Source organism: Saccostrea cucullata, unplaced genomic scaffold (assembly GCF_032062105.1).
Source record: "Saccostrea cucullata isolate Sc308-1 unplaced genomic scaffold, CSIRO_AGI_Scuc_v1 ctg2005, whole genome shotgun sequence".
Taxonomy (NCBI): Eukaryota; Metazoa; Mollusca; class Bivalvia; order Ostreida; family Ostreidae; genus Saccostrea; species Saccostrea cuccullata.
In genome coordinates this window covers 1-27,789 of record NW_026940840.1, presented here as the reverse complement: position 1 = coordinate 27,789, position 27,789 = coordinate 1, and the positions used below count along the sequence as shown (strand labels likewise).

Below are 27,789 nucleotides of genomic sequence, written 5' to 3'. Positions count from 1 at the left end.
AAAGCAAGAGTGACTGAATTGTCCTGCAACATTTCATGGTATGTACTGGTATATATTACATGATCCGTTTGACAAGTATGTAAATTAATTTGCAACAATCACTGAACAGAAAAATACATGTACACAGTGTATGTAGTTTTTTACTTTTCCATTTGAAACAATTTGATCATTTTAAAGTCTTGTCATGATCTTTGCTATCTTATGGAAGTTTCTATAAAAAATTTCAAAACATTTAATTTTAAAAAATATGGGTTATGAAAAGGAAACACTCAACTTCATATCTGAAATTTGACCTGTCAGTGTGAAACATTTTAGCAGATATTAATACGAGACTATAAAAAGTACAAGTACTTAAGTCACGTGACGAGAACATAGTTCATAGCAGATAACTAGGAAGAAGTACTATGATTCGCAAAATTTAGATTTACAGGTCAGATATGATACACAAAGCTATTTTAACCTTGTTATTTAGTACCATAATTTGTATTTTCAATTATGTGAATGAGTGAATTATTGTTCTATTTAAAAAAGAATTTTACATGGTAATATGGATAAGAAAAAGGATTTCAGTGCTCCAAGTTGTGTCTAAAATGATCAACAAAAATTTGATTTTGTGACTAGAAAAAAAAACTAACTCGCATTTTGCTACCGAGAAAATTTGGGCTGGAAATGTTGTTACAATGCACTTTGAAAAATTACGCACTTTGAAAAATATTTTTAAAGTGAGTTAAATTTAGGACCAAGCTTACGCACTTTGGAAAAAATATAGACCATTTGATAGAACCATATATTACATATAAGGTCATGATATTGATCCATAAGTTGTAAACTTTCTGAAAAAAATTTGTCAAAGCTTTTGTCAATATTGCATATAAAATAATAACGGTATTTTGATAAATTTATAATGAACCTGTAATGGCTTCTTATTTTATGAGAAAGTAAACATGACAAGGACAGCTGAAATATCCTGACTTTTAAATTTCATTTGTGTCTTGATAAGTTTTTTTTAATATGAAAGATTACTTTCTGTTCTTCTTTGTACTGAAAAATAAGTGTAGATGTATTGTTTAATGATGCAACTTTCATGTCGAAATTTTTTATTATTAAAAAGTATATATATAACTGTTTTGTAAACATACTTAAAATCGCATTTTTTCTTATTTGCGATGAAAGGGGCAATTTTTTTCAAAACATGATTGAATGAAAATTCTTTTTCTGTCATGTTCAATATTGATTTCATAGATAATGCTATATATAATTGATTGTACAGATGTCTCTCTTTCGAAAGAATTTGAAACATTACTTTAGTCTAATTGAAAATTAAGGTTTTATTTACATAAGTAATTATCATAATTACACATTTCATCGGCAAAATAAAATTCTTAAAAATGCAGCTCATATTGCTTTAAATAAAAATAATTCTTTAACCTAGCAAATTGTTTCTAGTGACGGTAAAAAGTAATGCCCCCATTTATATTGAAAAAATAATACATATTTTGTTTAAAATGTAGCTTATTTTTTTATTTTTCCCAGTGAACTATTTGTTTATTTCCTTGAAAAAGACGTTAATGGTATCTAACAACCAAAGTGATAAACGTGCTGGGCTTTAATACTTTTCTATAAACTTCGTCTTACTTATGCAGCAATATACCTTCATCACCTGCATACGGAGTGTAATATCTCAGTTTTTTCGATAGATAAGCTAAAAATACAAAACTTTCCAATTACTGACAAAAGTTGTGAATTGCAAAAATTTTTTTTTTTTGCTGTCACATTTTTTACAAAGTGCGTTAAGTTCTATGTCTACACTGACATTGTAAAAAATATTGATTTAAACATTGAGCAAATTGAGTGAAAAATTTTTCAAATTGCTAATTTTAATTTATTTATACACAGAATTTAACGCAATTTTCTGTGTTTTGATCATAACAAAGTGCACATGGCGGGTGTGACCGGTCAATATGCACTTCCATGAGAAATTTTTTCAGAAGTGCTCTGTAATTTTTTTCAAAGTTTTATGACCAGAAATGTCCATGACTTGGAGATTGGATTTAGATATATGGTATTGATGTGTCTGAAAGTTACATTTTCTCAATTATTTAAAGTGACAATATAACGTATCTCTTTTAGCAACAGACTGAAAGCAAATATTCCTTGGAGCCCTGGATTTTTATTTAGGTCATTGATGTGTCTGAAAGTTATGTTTTCTCAAGTAACATTATGTAACTATGTTAGATCATTCCAAATTGAATTCATAGTCCTTTTAAGTAACAGTATAAAATATCTTTTTTCAAAAATTCTTTGTATCAGCAAATCAGTTGTTTTTATGAAAATTTTATTAGTGGTATTTAACCATTATTCTATATTTTTACAGCAGAACTAGTGGCTGAAACATTAGTAATGGACCCCCGGTATTTTGCTCAAGACGTCCTTAGGTGTGACCTCTGTGAAAGTAAGGTTGTACAAAGTCACTGTGAGCTTTGTCATATCAACTTGTGTAAGGCCTGTGTAGGAGAGCATCTCTCTGATTCAACCAAAAAACATAGAGTCGTACCATATAAAGATAGAACCTAGACTCCTAACTATCCAAAATGTCCAAAGCATTCCAAGAACTGTGAACTTTACTGTGACCAATGTGACAATCCTGTCTGTTCTACCTGCATTTCCTTAGGCAATCATAGAGGACATCATTTATCAGATGTTTTACAAAACATCATCTCCAAAATAAAAGACTTAAAAAAAGATTTAAAAGAACTTGAGACAAAAATTTATCCCAAATATGAAGAAATTGCATCTGACATGAAAAACAAAAAAGACAACTTGGAAACACACTACAGGAAACTGACAACAGCTGTCACAAAACAAGGAGAGGACTGGCACAGAGAAATTAACATCATTGTCAACAATCGAAAATCTGAAATTGATGAGATGAAAACTCAACACTTTGCTGTTTTAAATAAACAGGAAAACGAAATCAAACACATTACTGCAGAAGTGAAACAGTGCATACTTGATCTGAAGGAAATACTGGAATCCAATGAAGTGTCCCTAGCCTCAGCTTACAAATCCAGAAATGCTGAATTCAGATGTTTACCTCCAGACCTCAACGTTTCATTACCAACTTTCTCTCCTCATCAGATCAACACAGAACAGCTCCATCAAATGTTTGGCTCTCTGTCAACATTATCAATTACAACCGAAGAATGCGGTTACACAATCAAACCACTTCTTGATGAACCGGAGCTTATCACTAGCATAGACACTGGATATGACAAACTTTACAGTGTTACCTGCCTGAATGATGAGGAAATATGGACACATGGAAATGACAAAATCATGAAACTCTACAGCCTCAAGGGTAAATTACTGACATCAATCAAAACCAAGTCTAAGATTAATCCACGTGACATAGCGGTGACAAGGAGCGGTGATCTAGTTTATACTGATACTGATAAAAGAACTGTAAACATAGTGAAGAATAAACAGACACAGGAAGTGATCAGACTATATGGGTGGAAGCCTTTCTTTGTCTGTAGTACCTCCTCTGATGACCTCCTTGTTACCATGAACAGTGATGATGACACACATCCAAAGGTTGTCCGTTACTCTGGCTCAATTGAGAATCAAACCATTCAGTTTGATAGTGAAGGGGAACCTCTTTATTTATTTGGTTCTATTACATATATCAGTGAGAACAGAAACTTGGATATCTGTGTGGCCGACAACATGGCCAAAGCAGTAGTGGTGGTCAATCAGGCAGGAAAATTTCGATTTAGATACACTGGTCATTCCTCTAACAAGGGATCATTTTATCCTCTCGGCATCACAACAGACAGCCAAAGTCACATCCTGACAGCAGACTATTACAACCACTGTATCCACATCCTAGATCAGGATGGAAAGTTTCTCCATTACATTAATAACTGTGATCTAGATAGTCCATGGGGTTTATGTGTAGACACCAGTGATAACCTATTTGTGACTGAGAATATCAGTGGTAAAGTGAAGAAAATCAAATACATGTAAAAACTGCATTAAGTCAAGAAATGACTGTAAATAAGATTTGATTATGCAATGAGAGTTAAAAGTCGTCTGACTTAGGACTAATCAAATCACACGGACATTTTTTGAAGGTTTCGAATGTCTGTTGATTTTAAGACAAAGCACGGTTACTATCATAATTTTCATTATTTCGCGGGTTCCATTGAATCGCAGCACAGATATTAAATTCTGACACATAGCTCATATCCTTTTTGTTGATAGACTCTCTTTCTGTTGTCTAAATGTTGAATTTTGTGTTGATTTAAAAATTGAAAGTATGGAACATTGTTTGGAAAAAAAATATTCATTTAAAACAAAATATTACAAATTTTCATTGCCGTTTTTATTTTGAGCCCGTTGTATTTGTCTACACCTTACACCCAGTGTATACTTTACCATAATCAAGAGAAAAGTGCACACTTAAGGTGTACACCATCTACACCCTGTACATGGCATGCGTAGGGAATTGCACCGAGAATTCAATATTGCTGATAAATGCCAAGATGCCAAAACAACAGAAATTATTTTTTTCTGTATTTGACTTTACTGTCAAGTATTCGATAGGTTGGTTGTGATGAATTTGTTTTTAGCAATTTAGTGGACCGTGTTTTTTACATTTTGTGGAAAATAAAAAAGTTCATAATTTGTAAAATAAAAGTAAACTTGGATGATAAAGGTTCTAATTATTTTGACCATGTTTAGATACATAGTTTAAGGGGTAATCATTGGTATCTATGAAAATATCGTATAAAAATTCTTTGTCTTTTCATACAATGTTTTGTTTTTAAATGGGTTTAAAAATGTTCATAAAATTGCAACACAGATTTTATTTAAAATATCTTTTGCAAATAGGATCCGCTCATTTGGTTGAAATTTTGACGTCCATGTTGAATTTGCTACAATACACCCTATTTCACTTGATTTTAAGGTGTAAATCGTCTACATCGGGTGTAGTAGGGTCTAGACAAATCAGGCGCGCCCTTTAATTGACCATTGATTTTTAACCCTGTAAATCCAATAAAGGTTATATGTGGAAAGGATTAAGTTTGCATTATTGTTTAATTTACATGCAGAATCACATCGTAAATTTAAAAATTAAGTGTTGAAGTCCATGTCAACTACAAGTGTCCATGTTTCCCTATACTGCGATGAGACTCCAATTTAGGAAGTAAAAGACCCCCTGATTTAAAAAGAAATGACTACAAATTAAAAGCAGCAAGTTTGGAAAAAAATATGAAAGTTAAGCCAAAGTTGGATCAATGAATATCATTTGAGGAAAGGTTATTGTACAAGGGTCATTAGAAAGGTTCGTAGAGTTTTCTTCTTATTTTTTTTTAATTTAACGTCATAATATTTCCAAATTCTGTACACGTATTTTAACAACAAATTCAAATAAATTTAGTTTAAAAATTTGGAATATATCTTCATATTTATAAAAATTAACAAAGATTTAGAACAGTAAAAATAGGGTCATGGAGCGACGTCAAAATTGAGTAATTTACTAATTTTCACTTTATAGTATCTATAGCCATATTACTACTAATTGGAGCTGAAACGAAATAAAATTAATATGTGTAAACTACCGTATAGCCGGTTATTTTGGCAAAGATATAATTTTGGCCTTTTTTGGTGATTTATAAAAAAAACACCAAAATAAAAACCGCTTTATGTGTAGTCTTGCGTTTGTAAACTTCCAATTTTTGAATGATGGTTACGACAATTCACCATTGGAACCATCACCAAAAAAATACCACAAAGAGTTATAAATAGAGATACGAGGGTTGATCCGAAAGTAATGTCACAGTGTCTATATCTTAAATATTTGGCGTCATATTATCAAATATAATATATCAAAAGATGCATAAATATTAATCTAATTAACATTGAAATTTTAATTTAATAATGTTTATTTGAATTTATTTTATAAATGTTTAAAACATAGAGTAAAGGGGATGTCGCCGCGTCACAACTAAACGTCGCGTCTTAAAGTGTATTTTTTTTAGAATGAAAAAGACAAACGCATTGAAAAGATTCTAAAAAAGCATCTAATCTAAGTTTTTTTTTAAAAAGACACACTTCTCGCCATTTTCTAGTCTTTAATTGAAAATTAAATGACGGCATTGGTAATAATAAACAACGCTGTTTTACTCTGTTGAATTGAACAAAGGGTTTGTCGAAATGGGAAAAAAATGGCTCGACGAGTTGTAATGCATTGCTTCAAAATATGGGAATCATCATAAGTGACAGTAACGTTAATTAATCAGACGTACAGAATAAAGAATCTAAATAAGAGACATCTTAATAGATGGTTTCAGCAATTTTGGGCGGGTGATTGGTCACTGAATGATCTGCAGAGGATAAAAAGACCGAAAGATTGGAGATCGGTCGGAAACGTTCAATGGTGTCTGACGTCAAAAAAGACACATGTATAGAGTAACATGCACATATGAATTTCTAAGTTCTAAGTGTCTTTCCAACTGTTCAAAATATTTGACAGAGGGCTTAATTATGAAACGAGTGAGTGTATAATTGTACCAAGAACTCTTTAAAAAGTGGAACTGGTGAGCGTGTTTGCGAATCACAAATATTTCTTTAATGAAATGAAGGGGAAATGCTTAAAAATATGACGGTGTGTATCCGTCATATGACGTTATAATATTTAGGTGCGGCGACTACCATCAGCGCACATTGTTTCAAATCCGATATTTTGGAAAGTATACATCATATTTCTTTGAATTTTTCAGGTCCAATTTGAAATAAATAAAGCTTTTATCATGTATAATTTTGTTGCTTTACGTCGATTTATAGCAATTTTATCAAGGTTGTGACATTACTTTTGGATCAACCCTCGTATATCCATACTATTGACATTATTTTGATTTTCCGACACTTCACATAATTACCGACTGTAATAATTCTGCAGAATATGAAATATTTTCCCTGTTTTCAGTTTAAATGGATACGAGCTAGGTATATTAAAGGCCACATTTATGAATTTTAACAAAAAACACAATCTATAAACATGATCAAATTAAAAAAATGTTTTATTGAAAATGTGCCACACACACAATTTCAAATCCTGAAATCTGAGCTGCCACACAATTTGAGAGAGATTATGATTCTAATAATAAAAAAGTACATGTATGAAATCAAATGACTAAAAACTGGTGTAAACACGCAGTTGGTCTCTTGGTATGATAACTGTTGGTTATCTTTTTATGTCATATATAAACTAGAGAGTAAAATTGTCGTCCAGGAGCGACGATGTTGATTGATTGATTGATCGTATATTGTTTAATGTCCCTCTCGAGAATTTTTCACTCATATGCATTCGTCACCGTATGTCGGTGAAGGGCTTCAAAGTTTGACCTTTACGCGGCACTTAGGGCCATTGAGCAGTGAGAGATCTTTATCGTGCCAACGCCTGCCGCTGACACGGGGCCTCGGTTTTTAAGGTCTCATCCGAAGGACCCACAACTTTCACTTCCATGTGCCGAGGGCATGGCGAAGGAACAGTTGCTTCCCATTTTTTATCGACTTAGGTCAGTCGCGGCCGAGATACGAACTCACGACCTCCCGATCACGGAGCGGCGATGATGTTAAAATTACAGATGGGGCATATTACATTAAAACCGTTCTTTCTTGTCATTAAGTACTGTGTTGTTACTAATTATGCAGATTAGCTTATTATTGTTTTTAAAAAGAACATCAGATTTCATTTATTTAAATTGTTCAAAGGAAATTACTTTGAATTAGGTCATATATGTATCTGATAATTTATATTTCCGCAATATAATTATTATCAAATTTGAGGAAATAGTCTTTTTTAATTAATATTATTGATTTCCTTTGTTCAATTGTAAATGACTTATTTTTCATGAATTGTTTGTATCAGTACCTGTCACGCATCATAAAGTTAATATTATGAACTTTAATCAGCGGTATTAAAATCATTATGTCTCTCTTCTCCTTTTTACTGCAGTGTCAACTACGGCACATGACAAAACATCACAATGGACCCCCGGTATACTGCTCAAGACATCCTTAGGTGTGCCTTTTGCGAGAAACATGTGGTAAAAAGTCATTACGAGTTTTCCCATGTCAACCTGACTGTGTAAGTCCTGTATAGGAGATCGTCTCTCTGATTCAACCAAAAACCAAAGAGTCGTACCATATGAAGGAGGAACCTCAATTCCTGACTACCTGACAAAAATGCCCAAATCATTCCAAGAACTCTGACCTCTATTGTGAGCAATCTGACATACACAGCCAATTGTGCCTAACGTAAATTTATTGTTAATCTCAATTAACATTAAATTAACGTTAGCTTGATAATAGTTTAATGTTGCATTCGTGTTAAATTAATGTTATAATGGTTAAAATTAAATTAACGTTAATTTTGTATGTTAATTTAACTTTACATTAATCTTATGTTAATTTTTTAACGTTAATTTAACATTAAAATTTTAAGTGGGTGTGTGATCTGTCTTATATTTACATTTGCAAATGTTTTCCTTTATATAACACTACTGAAAGGAATGCGTATCTATAACTGTATAAATACAGGTACGGGGTCAAGAGGTCATAGATATGCGTATGGATAATCGTTTGACGTAATTTCTCAGTGATGTCATAAAGGGTCGACGCGCGTTCAGTGGATTACATACTTGCCGTTGAGTTTAAAAAATAATGCATTTCACACGCTAAAAGTCACAATTAGGCAAATATAAAGTATGGATAACTCACAAATGTAAATATAAGTAATAAGGTATCATTTTAAAACATCTATCGGGCTATTAAATTCATCATAAAGCCCTTCGGGCTTTATGGGATTTAATCTCGTGACCAACCCGTATTTATATCCCGATAGATGTTTAAAAATGATACCTTATTTCTTAAATAAAACTAGAACCAAAATATTAACATTAATTAAACGTTAATTAGTTAATGTTGATTTAATGTTAATGTGAATTTAACGTTAATTCTTTAATGTTAATTTCATGTTTATAAGAATAACATGAGATTAATGTAAATATTTCAACAATAAATAAACGTGCATATTAATTATTTTAGACCTAACTTAAAACAATAGTACCCAATTATTTTTAGTGACATTTAATTAATAAGATGTTCATGTGTGGATATTCAAAACCGGGGGGGGGGGAGGCACTTATAAAAATAGCAATTGTGTTATTATTATACCATGGGTTAAAAAATTATTTCCGACACAATTTATTTCCGACACAAGTGTCTGTTTGTGTGTAAGGGTGTGTACACGTGTGGACTGGGGGAGGGGGGGGGGGTTTAACTGTCTCTTCACCTCGTCCAATTTCTAAATGTTTTTTTTTCATACATTCTAAAAAAAAATAATTTATCTAGACTGAATTTATAAGCTCCATGTCTATCTTTCAAAATGTCAATTTGCATTTGGATTTTTTCGGCTAAAAATGGTCCGTGGCTTTTCTCAGGATCGGTTTTGTTTTTTATCGGACGAAACTGTACGTCATGTTTGACGTCATCAGCTGTAACAGAAGTTGAAAAACACAGAGTAAGACGGATTTATAAAGTCTCTGTTAAAAGTAAGTGTTTTTGTAGTGTTTGTAACATTACGTTTTTAAGAGTTTCATAATTTCTCAGGCCGCTAAATGTTTGAGCTTTCTGTACAGCAACAATTAACGCATAATTACTCAACAGTCCTTGCAGGCTACTGTGTCGTAGGCTGTGATGATATGCCAGATCTCTGCTATGTTGGATATTTGTATATCAGCATTATTTTTTAGGTCTATTAATTGTTGGTTGAATTTGTTTGAACACTAAAGCCTAGGTATGACACGTAGAAAATTCGAAAGTGAAAGTAGAAACCATGTACAGGTTAACAATCTTGAAGCTGACGTAAAACACGCAATCATGAATGTGACCGATGTTTTCCCAGATTCTAACAGTTCATTTTAATTGATTTCATTATTGACGAGAAAAATTGATTTGATATAATGCCAATGGAACACAAAACGGGTATTAAAAGTGGACCAAAATGTAAACAATCCCCACGTTAAATGTAATGACAGTGAAATTTACATTCACACACCCCAACTGATTTTTTTAATACCAGTACTTGTAACTACTTGACTCTTGTCAATGTTTTGTACAGAAACATTTTATGAGCATTATGAAATTAAGATTTTAGCAGAGAATTAATCATACTACTATTTTCTTCTTCTACTGCATAATGCAGAAAAGATACTTGCATGCAAGACTTGGAGAAAAGAGCAGAATACAGTCTCTATATACCATTCCTTGGCACCTCCTTGAGTTTATGTTTTTCAGGATAACCAGGAATAAAGGTTATTTATAAAATAAAATATATTCATATAACTTGATCTACAGTTTATGCTAAAGAGACAAAATTAAAGCCAAGTTGCTTTCACTGTACTAAATTTTGCTTTAAATCAGACCAGTGTGCAGCATTGCACCGAGAATTTGGTTTCTATTTATGAATATGTTGAAGATATTACAATTCAAAAAATAACTTTTAATTAATTTAATTTTTTATTTTTGTAGGTTTTCTCAGTATAAAGTCTTGCTGACATGAACAAGATAATCAGATTAATCACAAGAAAGTGAATATATTTCATCATCTTAAGCGATCTCCAGGTAAAGTGCATTTATTCTAAACACATATCAAATATTTAAAACCATTTAATGTGGCACTCTTAAAATTTTTTTACTGGAATCACAATGTCTGTTTGCCAGTCTCACTGTATAGCAATATATATGGAAGTATATAGTTTTAAATACTAGTAGCTTTTTAGCTCACCTGATCCGAAGGCTCAAGTGAGCTTTTCTGATCACATTTTGTTCGGCGTCTGTCTGTTCGTCTGTAAACTTCTCACGTTTTAAACTTCTTTTCAAGAACCACTTTCCCTATTTCAACCAAAATTGCCACAAAGTATGCTAGGGTAAAGGAGATTTATTTTTTTCAAATGAAGGGCCACACCCTCTTTAAAGGAGAGATAATAAGAACAGGTCTGGTACAATCACTTCATTTAGCTACGTAGCTTGATTTACCTACTTAGCTTTATTTACCTACCCGAGGTATCTTTATTTCGCTACCAAATCAATTAATTTCTGTAAAAAATCATTTTTCTCGGGGTGAGCAGAAAATATAGTGAAAAATAATGTTTTAAAAATCTTCTTTAATCTTAAGAACCACTGGGCCAGGAAAGACGAAACTCACGTGGAAGCATCGTCAAGTAGTGTAGATCAAATTTGTTCAAATCATGACCCCTGGGGTAGGGATGGGCCTCGATGAATGATCCAAGTTTTACATAGGAATGCATAGTAAAAACCTTTTAAAAATCTTATCCAGAACCTTTGGGACAGGATTTATGAAACTCATAACGTGATGTGGAAGCATCCTCAGGTAGTGTAGATTCAAGTTTGTTCAAATCATGACCCCCGGGGGTAGGGTGTGGCCACAATGAGGGATCACAGATTTGCATAAGAATACAGAGGGTAAAAATCTCCAGAACAGAAAAAAATTGTTTAGTCAAATTGACATGATCTGCAAGTAGTGAAAATTTAAATTTATTCAAAAATGCCCCGGGGGTGGGGTGTTAGCGAGGGGTCACAATGGGAGATCAAGTTATGTGTTGAAACAAACCCTTTAGAAACTTCTTTTCAAGTATGGCAAAATTATACATGTATGCTGTATTGATAGAATGATATTCTCAAGTTATAGAAAATTCAAATCCCCTCCCCCAATAAGTACAGTACCGACCAGACCCAACCGTTCACAAAGCAGTCCCAGAGCAGTCCCGGGGACTGCTTTCTGGGACTGCTAAAGCAGTCCCACAGCAGTCCCTGAGCAGTCCCACAGCAGTCCCAGAGCGGTCCCAGCAGTCCCAGCGGTCCCAGAGAGCAGTCCCAGCGGTCCCAGAGAGCAGTCCCAGCAGTCCCAGAAAGCAGTCCCAGCAGTCCCAGAGGGCGGGGTTTATTAATTTAATGGGCGGAGCTAACTCAGAAATGAGATTTCCAATAAACAATGGGATTATAAAAGGCAGTTGAAGTTGATTCTGGGTAGTATGCCAGGAATCCTTACATGTATGCGAAGGTCATTTATTAACAGTACGAGCAGAGAACCAATTTGGAATAATATTTATTAAAGGAAGAAGGCTTTCACACCTACATGTATAAAATTAAACTGAACATGAATATTACACCAGAGCAGTCCCAAATTAAAATTAATTAGAATTAAAATGTATTATTTATATACTACAATTAATCACAATTACCTGGTATATGAATAATTCCATTTCTTTATTTTCTGTGATTGATACTGTTTCCCTTATTTATTTTTTCTACAGAAAATTAAACGTGAATTATTTATTTTCCACCAGAATAAGCTTTAAATAGATCTTATCGTTATATGGCCAATTTCCATACTATCGGGATACTCTAATAAATTTTCTTAAGTATTGGAGCTTTTCAAAAAATTTTTGTTAATTTTGCCAAGTATTATTTTTCAGTCATGATTATTTTTACTGACATGTCAATCTAATAATTTTAAATTTCTCTATCTCTATAATACTGTGCTTTAAGTTTTAAGTGCTTTATTACTTGTAAATGTTAGAGTGTTTATCTGTAAATCACCAGAATGGAACCCTCAGATTGTTTTTAAAATTAATTAATCCTGAAAGAAATTCATACAAATTTCAATTTATCAATTTTATTTTTTGCTTTACATACATTGAAATTAGGGTCATTGTTGACCAGCATGTTCAATGATGTGAAACGCTGATATGTATACACAAATAACATGAATTGATTTTCTGCCCAAAGGCGATTGAAACCGCGAGTGTTGATACCATTTTTATACACATTAATCGGCCAGGTAAACAGAAGCAAAACAAAAAAGAAATAAATCACAATTCCCGGTATTTTCATCTGTTTATTTTTAAAATTAATGTACTCTTTTAATAACTTGTTTATAAATCAAAAACTACCGGTAATTCATAATTTCCCCAGTGATTATTCACATTGTTTCTGTTACGGAAGAATGGTAGCATTAATTTATTGATTTTATTTTATGGTCATTTAATAAAGTGTGGGGTTTTCTATTTGAGGGTTTAAAACATGTTCCTTTTTCAATTAAAAATCTTATATTTAAGTGTAATAATTATTTTTAGATAGTATCAATGCACATTTTTAGTATTTAATTTTACATTAAATACCCCCGTAATAAAAAGGCCTACATGTTGATATTTTTTCTCCTAAACCTTATCTTATATCTTATATTTAGGGGAAAAAAATTATTCTTCTCCTAACTTCCTTATTTTACCACTTTATTTTTTTAAAAATTTATTCTTAACTACATTTGCGTAAATATAAAGTCTAGGTAAATATTAATTAACTATAATAATCACTACTTATTTAAAGATTGTAAGAAATCCTTGCTTTTTAAACAGATTAAACTCATCTCTGCTACAAGTAAACAAAACAACAGGGGGCCTGCAAATTCAGAATACACAAGGGGGTGGAGCTATCATGTCACTCAGAACCTTTTTTCACACATGAGTGAACAAAGCAGTCCCAGAGAGCAGCCCCAGGGACAGCTGGGACTGCTGGGACTGCTGGGTCTGCTTTTTAGAGCAGTCCCAGAGCAGTCCCATAGCAGTCCCAGAGCAGTCCCACAGCGGTCCCACAGCAGTCCCACAGCAGTCCCAGAGCGGTCCCAAAGCAGTCCCGGGGACTGCTTTCTGGGACTGCTTGGGTGTCAGGTTGGGTCTGGTCGGTACTGTAAGCTTTTAAATACTAAGTTGATTTGTGTTTATGCTCTCGCAAACGAAGTTTGGGGGGTATATAGGAATCACCTTGTCCGTCAGTCCATCTGTCCGTCTGTCCGTCCGTCCGTCTAGCTGTCTGCTGTCTGTCTGTCTGTGCAAACATGTCCGGTCCATATCTTTCTTACGGAGGAACATTAGAATCTATGTTACGATACTCTAAAATTAATGATATATATTGCGTCATTATAGTTGTTATTTTTATTGTGTGACGCCACTTGGTCCTATTCGGAAGTTCTCGGATGTCGCCACTACAGGAACTACGAGGAACAGTTGCACGCGCGCACGCGATCGTCTGCCAGGAGGCAGATTCGGCAGATTCGGGACGTTAGAATGGTGGACGGTACTAGACGTGCTTCGTAATTCGGCCTGGACTATAACCGTTGAAGTGCATATATATTACCTCACCCTGTGTAACGTAAGATGTCCTCGAAGCTGACTACCGCTTAATCATGTTAGAGGACTTACAGATGAACAGCGGAGTGAATTCTGTCGGTATTGTGTATTTGTTTGTAACTGTGTTTGTTGACTATTTGTAATTATTTGTTAATCATTAAAATTTGTTAAAGTTTCATTTCATTTTGGCTGGTGTGTTTTTTGTAAGTGTGTCACAGCAAGCTATAAATAGATTTGTGTATTCGGCGCACGTTACAAATTGGGGGCTCGTCCGGGATAATCGAACTTTTGGCTTTTTTGTGGGTTAGTTTCAAAAACGATATCTCGGAGATTTTGATCACTATATTTATTTCATTTGCGAATTTATTTCTTTATTATACACACAAGTCAAGATGGTTTTTAACTTAGAGGAATTTTTGAATGCACCAGATGCAAGATTACTTGAAAAACTGAGAAAAGATGAACTGTTTGAATTTGTGTCAAAGTCTCACTTGAATGTTAAGCACAGTGCTCGGAAAATAGAAATTAGAAATGCAGTGGTTCAGTATTTAGTTCAGAGAGGTATTTTAGATGATAGTGCATTGTCATTGGTTGGAGATGTGAAATCTAGTGAAATTTTAAAAAGAAATTTTGAATATGAATTAGAGTTTAAGAAATTAGAAATTGAACAAGACAGAGAAAGGCAGGCATTTGAAAGAGAAAAGAGAGAATATGAACAGTAGAAAAGTGCGCATGATCGAGAACATGAGTTGCAAATTAAGAAGTTAGACTTTGAAACGTAAAACTTAAAACATGAGCTGGAACTTGAGGCTAAGGCCAAATCAAAATCTGGCTTTGATGTGACAAAGAACATAAGACTTGTCCCAAACTTTCAAGAGAATGATGTTGACAAATATTTCATTCATTTTGAGAAAAAAGCAGAAAATTTGAAATGGCTAAAAGAATTCTGGCCACTATTATTACAGAGTGCATTTGTTGGCAAAGCTAGGGAAGTCTGCAGTGCATTGTCACTTCCACAAAGTACAGATTATGATGTTATTAAGAAAAATGTCTTAAAGGCATATGAACTTGTACCAGAAGCCTATAGACAGGAATTTAGAAATTACAAGAAATTCAATGAACAGAGTCATGTTGAGTTTACAAGAGAAAAACAAAATATATTTGAGAGATGATGTACTTCTAAAAATGTTGGATCAAACTTTGAAAGGTTGAAACAGGTCATTTTGATTGAAAAATTCAAAAAATACGAGGGCCGTTCAAAAATTACGCGAACTGTGCTATTATTTACTCTTATAGACGTCATATAGTTATGAAATTTCACAGAAATATGTATCTTAAAGATTCCAATAAATTTTTGGCAAATATCTGTATTTTTAAAAAAATTCTGCTAAAATTATCGGTATGTTGATATCGTTGATGGAGAGGTACGGAGCACGACAAAAAATTTGAAGCAAAAGCATGCGGAATCCAAAATTTAACTCATCTATTTTCTATAATTCGCGATATTTTTCGACAATTTTCTCAAATGTATCTTTAAATTGTTCTATTATTATGTATTTAGATTTCTGGCGTGATATTTGAAGTACTAACAGAAATATAGTGATTTTTCTCTGATGCGATTACCTTGAAAACGACTGTGAAAATGATGTTTCCTGAATTGACGGCGCACTACATTTTGTTAAATTATGTGTAATGCTCGAGATATCGCCAACATAGATCCAAAATATGCATAATAAAACATGTAGTAAACCAGAGGATTCGTGACATTTGTTTACAAAAAGCAAATTAAAATTTTAGACCATTAGACCTCTGTAAAAAGGCTATTCGTGAGGATGGGAAGAAGATTATCGACGAAAACTTTATCCGGACTGTAAAGAACGTGATTGAGAGTCACCAATTTCACACTATATCTCATAAATACCTGCAGTTTTTGGTTTTAAAACAAAAAAAAGAATATTCTTTACTTGTTAAATAGATTTTAAGCTTGACGAGAAATGTTGTTTGGATGTTGAGTAGATAAGGTAACTCAAACTGTACAGGTACTGTTGGGAAAATGTTGAGAAAATGAAAACTCAATCACATATTTTTTTATAATGCCTTTGACGTCGAAGATTTTGCTGCTCCGTGATTTAATGATATGTCCTGAAAAATCAGTCAAAATTGATACCAATTCACAACATTTTGATATGAAATTTTGAAGACCATATAAGTAAAGATTCTTTTATATTATGTAAGACATTTTTTCCGATTATGTCGTCAAATATTTTTTCTGTGCAACAAGTCCGCGTAATTTTTGAACGACCCTCGTATATTTATCCTGAGATTAGAACCTATTTAGATGAGCAGAAGGTTGAGACTCTTGAGCAAGCTTCAACTGCGGTTGATGATTATGCACTAACACATAAGGTATCTTTTGTGAAACTCAGTACTAGTCACCAGAAGATGACCACATATGACAGTTCTCGAGGGGGACCAGACACTTCACAGGTAACTCAACCTAAGGTAGCTTACTTTGAGATCAAAGGTAAGGACAAGAATAATGAAACCTTAAAGCAGGTACCCATTTGTAATTATTGTAAAAAGAAGGGTCACATTTAGTCTGAATGTTGGGCATTACAGAGGAAAAAACCTGTAAGTAATGATGGTAAGCCTAGTCCCACTGCTCTTACATCTGTCCAAGGTAAGGTTTCCTGTAGTCAGTTTGAGAACACTGCTGTTAAGCCAGAGTCTGATGTTCTTAGAGAGGAATTTAAGCCTTTTGTATTTAATGGTTTAGTGTCGGTGGGTACCGACTATAAGAATTTTAAGGGATACCGGTGCTTCTCAGTCTTTGTTACTGGAGGGCGTGTTGCCACTGTCTGAGAAGACACATACTGGTTCTGAAGTGTTGATACAGGGTGTAGAATTAGGACTTGTTAAAGTTCCTCTTCATGTTATAGACTTGAAGTCAGATTTAGTCTCTCGGTCTGTGGTCGTAGGTGTTAGACCTACTTTACCTGTTAAGGGAGTTTCTCTCCTGTTAGGAAATGATTTAGCTGGGGGTAGGGTGGTACCTGACCCAATAATTTGTGAGAAGCCTAATCTTATAGGAGAGGTAGAGGAGGAGAATAAAAGTTATTTCCTTCATGTGCTATTACAAGGGCTATGGCTGAGAAACTAGAACATGCTGAACAGACGGTAAGTCAGAAGTTAGATACAGGGAAGGACTTGTCTGTAGATCTTGATGAGACATTTTTGTCAGCTATGTTAGATTCAGAAAGTCACATTCCTTCAGAGGATCAGCAGTTTAAAGGTGATGTATTTGCTTCACAGGAAATGTCAGACAACACACCTCTTACTAGAGATTAGTTGATATCCGAACAAGAGTCGGGTGTTGAATTGCAAGGTCTCATTGAACAGGCTTTGTCTCAAGAGGAGGCAGAGAAGGTCCCTGTTTGTTATTATAAGAATCAGGGTGTGCTAATGAGAAAATAGCGTCCCCCTGATGCTTCAGTAGAGGATGAGTGGCAAATCCACTATCAAATTGTAGTGCCTAGAGTATATCGGAGAACAGTCATAGGGCTTGCCTATGATACACCCATGTCGGGTCATTTGTTGTCATTTGTCGTTGTTGGTAACGGCCATGTAAGACCAGTTTTTGCTTAAGTTGAGGCAATTGTAAATTTTCCTGCACCTTAATGTAAGAAATAACTGATGAGATTCTTGGGAATGGCGGGGTACTTTATAAAATTTTGCCCAACTTTTCGACCATTGCTAACCCATTTACCTGTCTCTTGAAGAAGAATAGCAAATGATATTGGAATGAATCATGCCAGCAGGCTTACCAGCAAATCAAAACAATTCTCATGGTCTCTCCAGTTCTTTCATCACCAGATCTTGATAAAGAATTTTTGTTGCAAATTGATGCTAGTGATGTGGGTTTTGGGGCAGTTTTGTTACAAGAAGATGAAAATTATGTTTGTCATCCTGTTGCGTATTTTTCCAGAAAATTTTCAAAATTTCAGAGAAATTATTCCACTGTAGAAAAAGAGTGTTTGTCTATGTTATTAGCATTGCAACATGTTGATGTGTATGTGAATTCATCTGTTCACCCAGTTGTTGTTTTTACTGACCACAATCCACTCACATTTGTTCACAAAATGAAAAACAAAAATCAGAGGTTAATGAGATGGAGTTTGGAATTACAAGAAAAATATTGTCATAAAGCATATGAAAGGAAAAGAGAATTTGATTGCAGATGCATTGTCCAGAGAGTTGATTAGAATGTTAATGTCTTGAAATGTACGTAAATTTTGTAAAATTATATTGTTTCATTGTAATTGTAAAAGTTTTCATTATACTCAAACTTTTCTTTAAGGGGGGGGGGGTGTTACGATACTCTAAAATTATAAATAGACATTGCGTCACTAGTCATTTTTGCCGTACCATTCGGAAGTTCTCGGGTGTCGCCACTACAGGAACAAAGAGGAACAGTTGCACGCGCGCACGCGATCGTCTGCCAGGACGCAGATTCAGCAGATTCGGGACGATAGAATGGTGGACGGTACTGGACGTACTTTGTTATTCGGCCCATGATGTTTATATTACCGTGAAAGTACATATTTAGGAATCGCCGTCCATAGTGTTTGATGTTCTCGGAGTGGTGTAATTCGTTGTGGACTGGAGGACACTCGTGAAATGAACAGCTGAGTAAACGTTGTCTGAATTTGTTTATTTTGTCAATTTGTGTGTAACTGTAACTGTTTGTTTGTTTAATATTATTATTTGTTTTTATCATTAAAATTTGTTAAAGTTTTAATTCGTTTTGGCTGGTGTGTTCTTGTAAGTGTGTCACAGCGAGCTATTAATAGATTTGTGTATTCGGCACACGTTACAATATATATGTAATATGTTTTACTTATTTGCGTAAAACATGAGAAAAAATATACGGAACATTCGATTATATCCAAGATTTTTTCAAAATATGGTGATGCTTGAAAATCCGATTTCAATTGAAAGTATCTTCGACTCCTCCCCCCCCCCCCTTATTTCAAGAGTTGGAATAAGGGATAATGTACTATTTAGCACAGGTATTAAGATAATGAATCAATTACCATTGAACTCTTTTTTGTATTAAACAAAGATGTTATGGCTAAATTGCCACTAATATTGAATAAAATGGTCGCAAAATTTAGGTGGGAATTGAGAGTGCGTAGTTCTTTATATACCATTGTGACCCTGAGCTTTGACCTTTGTCCATATAGGCACACATTCATATAATGCTAGTTATTGTTGACCAGAACTCTTATTTTGTTTCTTCATTTGTTGTTAAAAACACAAGTACGTATTAGTCATGACACAGAAAAAAATGTTGTTTAGTTTCCTTAAATATCTATCTAAAACTGCCATTTTATAATGAATTTTAGTCACATACATCAATATAGGAATATATGTCAAGTTTCATAAAAATCCAAGATGTGTGCCACACTCCCTATATAAGAGTTTAAATGCTTACAGAGAATGGCTAATAATTATCAAAGACCGCCCTAGCTCCAGAACCCCTAACCCAGGGAACCTGAAATTCACTATTATTGCAATATTACATTTGCCATTTAATAATCATGGAAAATTAATTCAACAATTTAAAATCACTAACTGGAAAAGACACTGTTCATGTAGTTTATTCCTTCCCCATCTGAAACTATTCATTGACAATTATTTAAAACTTTTATCATGATCCTTGCTATCCTAAGGAATGTTTCTTTTATTATTATAATAAATTTCAATCCATTTATTATAATAAAAAAAAAAATAATTATGGGTTATGAAAAAGAAATTCAATTGGCTTAATGCCACACACACACCTTCATAACTGAAATCTGATCTGTGCCATATTTTAACAGACATCTTTATTCATGTATAAAAATTAACTATAAACAGGTACGGGTATTTAAATCATTTGACAAAGAATAAAAATCAAGACAGATACATGTTCCTAAACTAGGAAGTAATGTCATCTTGCAGGAGCCATGTAAGATTTAAGGTAAGGGTAAGACATGAAAAATAAAGCTGTTTTTACCTTGTTATTAAGTACTAAAGTACAAATTGTATTTTCAGTTATGTGAATGAGTGAGTTATTGTTCTGTTCAAGAACGTAAAACATCATGGATAGCTTGTCTGAGACTTTAATATAAGAAAAAGAATTCAGGACATTGAATTAGGACATTGATGTGTCTGAAAATTACATTTTCTCAATAAATAATTATCTTAATTTCAACCAAAATTTTTTAGTCACAATCTCTTCCCATCATTCAATTGTAAAAACTATTATTTCAAGGAATTGTTTGTATCAGTTAATCATTATAGTAAGTGTTATTATAATTGCCACTGTATTATACTGTCTTTGTTACTCCTCTATGTTTATTACAGTGTCACCTGGTCAGGTAACCAAGCATCAGTAATGGACCCTCTGGACAGAGCTCAAGTACTCCTCCTCTGTGACCTGTGTCAAAAAGCTGTACTACAAAGTCATTGTGAACTTTGTCAGATTAACATGTGTAAGGCCTGTGTAGGGGAGCATCTCTCTGATTCATCTAAAAGACATAAGGTTGTACCATACAAGCACAGAAAATCTGCTACTTATAACTATCCAAAATGTCCAAACCATACCCAGAACCACTGTGAACTTTACTGTGAGCAATGTGACATTCCTGTCTGTTCTACCTGTACCTCCACAGGTAAACATAAAAAACATCATTTATTAGATGTTTTACAAAAAATCAGTGCCAAAACAAAAGTCATGGAAAAAGAATTAAAAGAACTTGAGATTAGAATTTTCCCAAAATATGAAAAAATTGCATCAGGCATAAAAACGAAGAAGGAAATCTTGGAAACACACTACAGTCAATTAATAACAGCCGTCACTAAACAAGGAGAAGACTGGCACAGAGAAATTAACATAATTGTCAACACATTGAAATCTGAAATTGATGACATGAAATCTATCAGCCTGGCTTCCCTAAATAAAAAGGAAAACGAAATCAAACACATTGCTGCAGAAGTGAATCAGTGCATACTTGATCTGAAAAAAATACTGGGCTCAAATGATATTTCCTTAGACTCTGAATACAAATCAAGGAATGCGGAATTCAGATGTCTACCACCAGACCTCAACGTATCATTACCAAATTTTTCTCCTCATCAGATCAACACAGAACAGTTCCATCACATGCTTGGTTCTCTGTCAGCATTATCCATTACAACAGAAGAAAGCTTTTACACAATCAAACCACTGATTGATGAACCAGAGCTTATCGCCACCATAGACACTGGGCATTTCAGACTATACAGTGTTATCTGTCTCAGTGATAAAGAAATCTGGACAATTGGAAATGACAAAATCATGAAACTCTACAACCTCAAGGGTAAACGACTGAAGTCAGTCAAAACCAAGTCAGGGAACATACCATGTGACATAGCAGTGACAAGGAGTGGAGATCTAGTTTATACTGACCCTGATACAAGAACTGTAAATATTGTGAAGAATAAACAGATACATGAAGTGATCACACTACGGGGGTGGATACCTCGCTATGTCTGTAGTACTTCCTCTGGTGAATTTCTGGTAACCATGGTCAGTGATGATAATAAACAATCAAAAGTTGTCGGTTACTCGGGCTCTATAGAAAAACAAACCATTCAGTATGACAGTGAAGGTAAACCTCTGTATTCATCTAATTACCTTAAATACATTAGTGAGAACAGGAACCTGGATATCTGTGTGGCTTACTATAAAGCCCGTGCTGTAGTGGTGGTTAATCAGGCAGGAAATCTTCGATTCAGATACAATGGTCATCCCTGTACTACCAAGAGATCATTTTACCCATTCAGCATCACAACAGACAGCCATAGTCAGATTCTGACAGCAGACTATTATAACCACTGTATCCACATCATAGACCAGGACGGACAGTTCCTCCGTTACATTGATAAATGTGATCTACGGCTTCCACTTGGTTTATGTGTTGACACCAGAGACAACCTCTTTGTGTCTGAGTATTTCAGTGGTAAAGTGAAAAAAATCAAATACATGTAAACACTGCATTATTTCAAGAAATGACCGTGAATAAGATTAAGTTATGCACTGTGAGTTAAAATTCGTCTGACTTAGGACATATAAATTCCAATTATAAGTAGTACATCCACCTTATAAAATGTTTTGAATGTCTGTTGATTTTAGAGAAAAAAGTTACTATCAAATGTATTAAAATAATGACTATAATTCTTGGCCAAATCATCGAGTATAATCTGGGTTGGGTTAGTTTACTCTTTATAGTTCGCGAAACACATTATAAACAAGAGGTCCATGGGCCACATCGTTAACCTGAGCACTGTAGCTTGGAGAAAAGCATTATTGAAAAGTTTAAACCCAAAAGTGGTCTCAACCAATCCTTAAAGAGGAGAGGGTATGATGTAAACAAACTTAAATCTACACTAACTAAGGATGCTTGCATATTTCTTTGTCTACCTGTGGCTTTATTGCCCTTTACAATTGAAAACTTACATTGTGACCCCACCTACCCCGGGGTCATGACTTGAACAAATTTGAATCTACACTATCTGAGAATGCTTCCATATGCATATGACTAATCATGGCTTCATGCCATTCTTGAAAAAAATATTTCTAAAGATTTTTTCTCCATATTTCTATGTAAAACTTGGATTCCATGTTGTGACTCCGCCCTATCCCCAGGGATCATGATTTGAAAGAACTTGAATCTACACTACCTCAAGATGCTTCCGTATAAATATAACCAATCTTGGCTTTGCTATTCTTGAGAAAATTTTTAAAGAATTCCCTATATATTTCTATGTTTATTTGATCTGCCATTGTGGCCACGTCCCCCCCCCCCCCCCCCCCCCCGGGTCGTGATTTGAACAAACTTGAAACTACAGTACCTGAGGATGCTTCCATATAAATATAATCATTCATGCTATTGCTGTTCTTGAGAAGAAGATTTTTAAAGAATTTCCCTATATATTTCTTTGTAAAATTTTGACCTGCCATTTTGGCCCCGCACTTACCCCAGGAATCATGATTTGAACAAAATTCAATTTGCTCTACCTGAGGATGCTTCACTATAAGTTTCATCTTTCCTGGCTTAGTGGTTTTTGAGAAGAAGATTTTAAAATATACCACCAAACTTTCACTATTTCTGAATTATCTCCCCTTGAATGAGGGCGTGGCCCTTAATTTGAACAAATTTGAATCCCCTTCATCCAAGGTTACTTTGTGCCAAGTTTGGTTGAAATTGGTCCAAATGTTCTAGGGAAGAAGTTTGGTCCGGGTGGGTCTTATAATTACTCGGGAATGAAAATGGAATGGACCTGCTCCAAAAACTTTAACCTGTTCACTAATCTGGAAAACGTAGGTCAGATCAATCATCCGAAGCAAATATGTTAGTGTCCATCTCTAGATACATCATCTTGCAAGTTTGGTCTTGGTAGGGCTTATAGCTTCTTGGGAATGGACCTGCTCCAAAAACTCTAACGTGGTCACTCCTCTGAAAAACGTAGATCAGATCCAGCATCCGAAGCAAGTCTGGTAGTGTCCATCCCTAGATGCATCATCCATGCCTGTTTGTTCCGGGTAGGGCTTATTGTTTCTTGGGAATGGACCTGCTCCAAAAACTTTATCCTGGTCTCTCTTCCGCAAAATGTACGTCAGATCCAGCATCCTAAGCAAGTCTGTTAGTGTCCATCCCTAGATGCATCATCCATGCTAGTTTGGTCTGGGTAGAGCTTATAGTTCATTTTGAATGGAACTGAATTAAAATGAACAATTCCTCCATATTTTTGAAAAGTTTTTTAAATGCAGTCTTTGTTTTTATAAGAGATCTGTTTGACATTGAAGGAAAAAGCCTTGAGTACCTTAATAATCTAAATGTACAAACTAATTTTGTAGAATATACAGGTCTTAAAATAGCTGTTACAAAGCAATTGAAAAGTATTGATATTGAAAAAAGAGAAGAAAGTGGACTTTTTATCTCAAATTCAATTTACATAAATTGTTGAAGAGATATGCAAATATACTCATTAAGAAGAAAAAGCAAACAATTAAGGCACTAAAAAATGGGAAAATCATTGGCGTCGGATGCAAATTGAAAGGGGGGGGGGCTATGTCCATTTCTCAAACATGAAAATCCTATTTTGTTAGGGTTAGGTTCAAAACTTCACAACCAAATTTTTTTTCCAAACACCACCGTTTTCCCTATTTTTAACCTATACTGCGACGTGCCTGTTGAAAGTGTGGGGGGTCTAAACCTATGAAGCAATGTTCAATCTCTATACTAAGTATATATTTGGGAAAGCCCCCCCCCCCCCCCCCCGATTCCGACGCCTATGAAAATATGGAATATCTTTAGGCGAGTTAGAATGGAACAAAATATATGAACAACCATTTAAAGTCACAAAAGAATCAACATTTCACTGGATGCAATTTCAAATCCTGCACAGGATTGTTCAACAAATAAATACCTTTATAAACTTAAACTAAATGATTCACCCGTTTGCTCATCTTGTAAACAGGAAATTGAAACAATTGAACATCTATTTTTTGAGTGTTTCTGTTTTTAAAAAAAATATGGTGTCATATTGAGGAGTGGTTTAATTTTTTTTTTATTATTATTATTAATTTTGATAGAAATGATATAATGTTTGGGAAATTCAACAATAAAAACATGTTTAGATTCCAAATTATAATAATACTTACTGTTAAGCAATTTATTTTTGCCAGAAGTTTTAAGAATATGCCTATATCAAGTATCGCAATGCTAGAAAAAAAATATTGTAGATAGAATACTAGTTGAAAAAGCTATACTTTTAAGAAATTGTGAATTTTCAGAATATAAAAAGGACTGGAAAATTATTTCTGATATTCTATAATGTATTTAGTTCTCCGAATTTATACTCAAATGTACAAATATGGTAAAATACTGAATACCGTCCCCCCAACTTCATTTTTTATGTTTAGCTTTCTTCACCCCCCCCCCCCTTTGTTTACGTCTTTGTATATTAAGCTAAATTATTTAATATGATTTACATGGGAGAATAACTTAAAGCATGTATTGAATGTAAACAAAGAAGTCGGTTCACTTTATGCATAAAAGGGCCCTGTAGATATACCAATTAATTGACCAAAACTTGATATTCTATTTGAAGCATTAAAATAGAATAGAGACTTGGTGCTTTCATATCCTATTAAAAAATTTCTCCTCAAAGTCCATTTTTTGGAGAACGGGCTTTATGAAATTGCAATGTTCTTGAATTTTTAGGTAAACAGGTATAATTGACTACTTTCAGGGAAGAAAAATAATATGAGTGCACCCTCTGATCTAAAAAATAAAACATGTCCATGAATCCTCAGAAACAGTTCTATCATTTACTAGTTGCATATTTTAGATCAGAAGTTGCGCTCTACATTAAATTTCAAAAAATAAAAAATTGGCCGATTTTGTAGACTTTTTCGGAATATGAGGAAATTGACGCATTTCATGACGTCATTTAAGAAATGAATTTAATTTTTGAAGATTCATGAGGTTATGAACTATGACGCTTCACGTCGGCATATTTCATGAAGCGCATTAGCGGTTCATGATAAATATGCTGGCGTGAAGGGTTGTAGTTCATATACCTTATGAATCTTCAAAACATTAAATTCATTTCTTATATTTACATTATTTTTCTGATGACTTACGATAAATTTACGCCGTTCAACTGCTATTTTTAAAACAAAACAGTGTGCACTATATTTTTTGATTTTTTAACGTCAAGAGCGGTATTATGACGTAACAATGGAGATATTCATGCTTATTCGTGATACATACCTGATGTAGTTCATGAGAAAATATACTGCATTTTATTTTGTAAAGAATCATAGGGGAAATTTATTGGAAATGTAAATATAATGCATTGACTAGCCAGAAAATGACGTCATTTTTCATAGGATCGCAGTCACCAAAGATCTAAGTGATATTTTAATGCATTGTTAACTAAATCTATGCAGTTTCAGTTTTTCAGAAATTTACGGGGCCAAATAAGGCGAAAGTGAACCTTGTTCTTTAATGTACAGTCTGTAAATGTGAAAGCAAAAATAAATTGTATGAATTATAAAAAAAAAAATCTGGAATTTTCAGTGGATTCCGTGGGCTGGAAATGAGGGGATTGCATGGATACAGAATTTGGTTATAAGCTGGTCGTCAAAGGGTTGTGTCTCCAAACCAAACCAGATTATAAAATAATTTGCATTCCTTTTTTGAAATCAACCAATGAGAGGCGAGAATACAAGAATACAAACAAAATTAAATTATCAAAGCTAACGAAAATCAAGTGTGTAGTGCTTATCACTAAAAAAAATCTCAAAATTCTAATATACATTTTATCATTAAACCACTGTATATCTAGAACAGTTTTTTAAGACATTATAGCATTTTCAGTAATGAATATATTTAAAAGCCTGTTTATAAAATACATGGCTTTATTGTGTGATTGAATAGCTCATAAATCCCTGCCTGGCTGAGATCCAACAATGTGGAAAAAATACATCACAACTGCACATGAAATACCGGATGAACATTATTCATAAATTTTCGTGGGGATTATTTTTCATTGTTTTTGAGGTGTGAAGAGTCTCACAAATTCATGGCCACCAGGAAATGTGAAATGTGACATACATGATTTATCAAGGCTGTTTTTACTACCGGTTAACGGTAACTTTCCCCTTTTGGAAAAGGTGCAAAAATCCCCCATTTTCAGATAGAAAATTCCCAGATTAAACGGATAATATTTTAAACATCGTTCTAAAATTTTCTATTTTTGTCAGATTGAAATTTAACAGCATATGCTAATTTGCCCATGGGGATCTGGGTTAGAATAGGTCCTCAGTACCCCCTTGCTTGTCGTAAAAGGCGACTAAATGGGACGGTCCTTCGGATGAGACCGTATAAACCGAAGCCCCGTGTCACAGCAGGTGTGGCACGATAAAAATCCCTCCCTGCTCAATGGCAGTACGTGCCGAGCATAGGCCTAAATTTGGAGCCCTTCACCGGCAATGGTGACGTCTCCATATGAGTGAAATATTCTGGAGAGGGACGTTAAAAAAAATAAAATCAATCAATCATATCCTAATTTACCATCCTAGTCATTCAAACGCTTTTAGAATAAAGAAAAGATTATTCAAGCTTATATTTGATATTGATAGGTAAACATGTGCCATGTCCATGACGTATGCGACTGCAGAGTAAAAAAGAAAAGAGTAGATGAGTAAGATGGAGTTTATATCACTATGAAGATTGGAGTAACAACAAAAACAATGTTAGTAGTGAAACACGAAAAAGAGGAGAATAGATTTGTGACAGATATTCAGAGAAAAAAATTAAATAAAGTACTGACATGGTTTTATTTATTTATTTTTTTTTTATTTATTTATTTTTTTGTTGTTGTTATTTCATATTTTGTCTTAAAAGGAAGTTTTTGT

At 33.9% G+C, this 27,789-nt stretch overlaps 1 protein-coding gene across 1 annotated transcript; it reads left to right on the top strand.

Moving 5' to 3' along the window:
- Window positions 1-22,551, top strand: LOC134256416 (tripartite motif-containing protein 2-like). Its single transcript, XM_062739063.1, is given in 3 exon segments — window positions 1-38; window positions 2,375-3,994; window positions 21,074-22,551. Coding segments are annotated over 2 exon segments (2,871 nt in total). The 5' UTR covers window positions 1-38; window positions 2,375-2,400; the 3' UTR covers window positions 22,351-22,551.
- The last annotated feature ends 5,238 nt before the right edge of the window (window positions 22,552-27,789 follow it).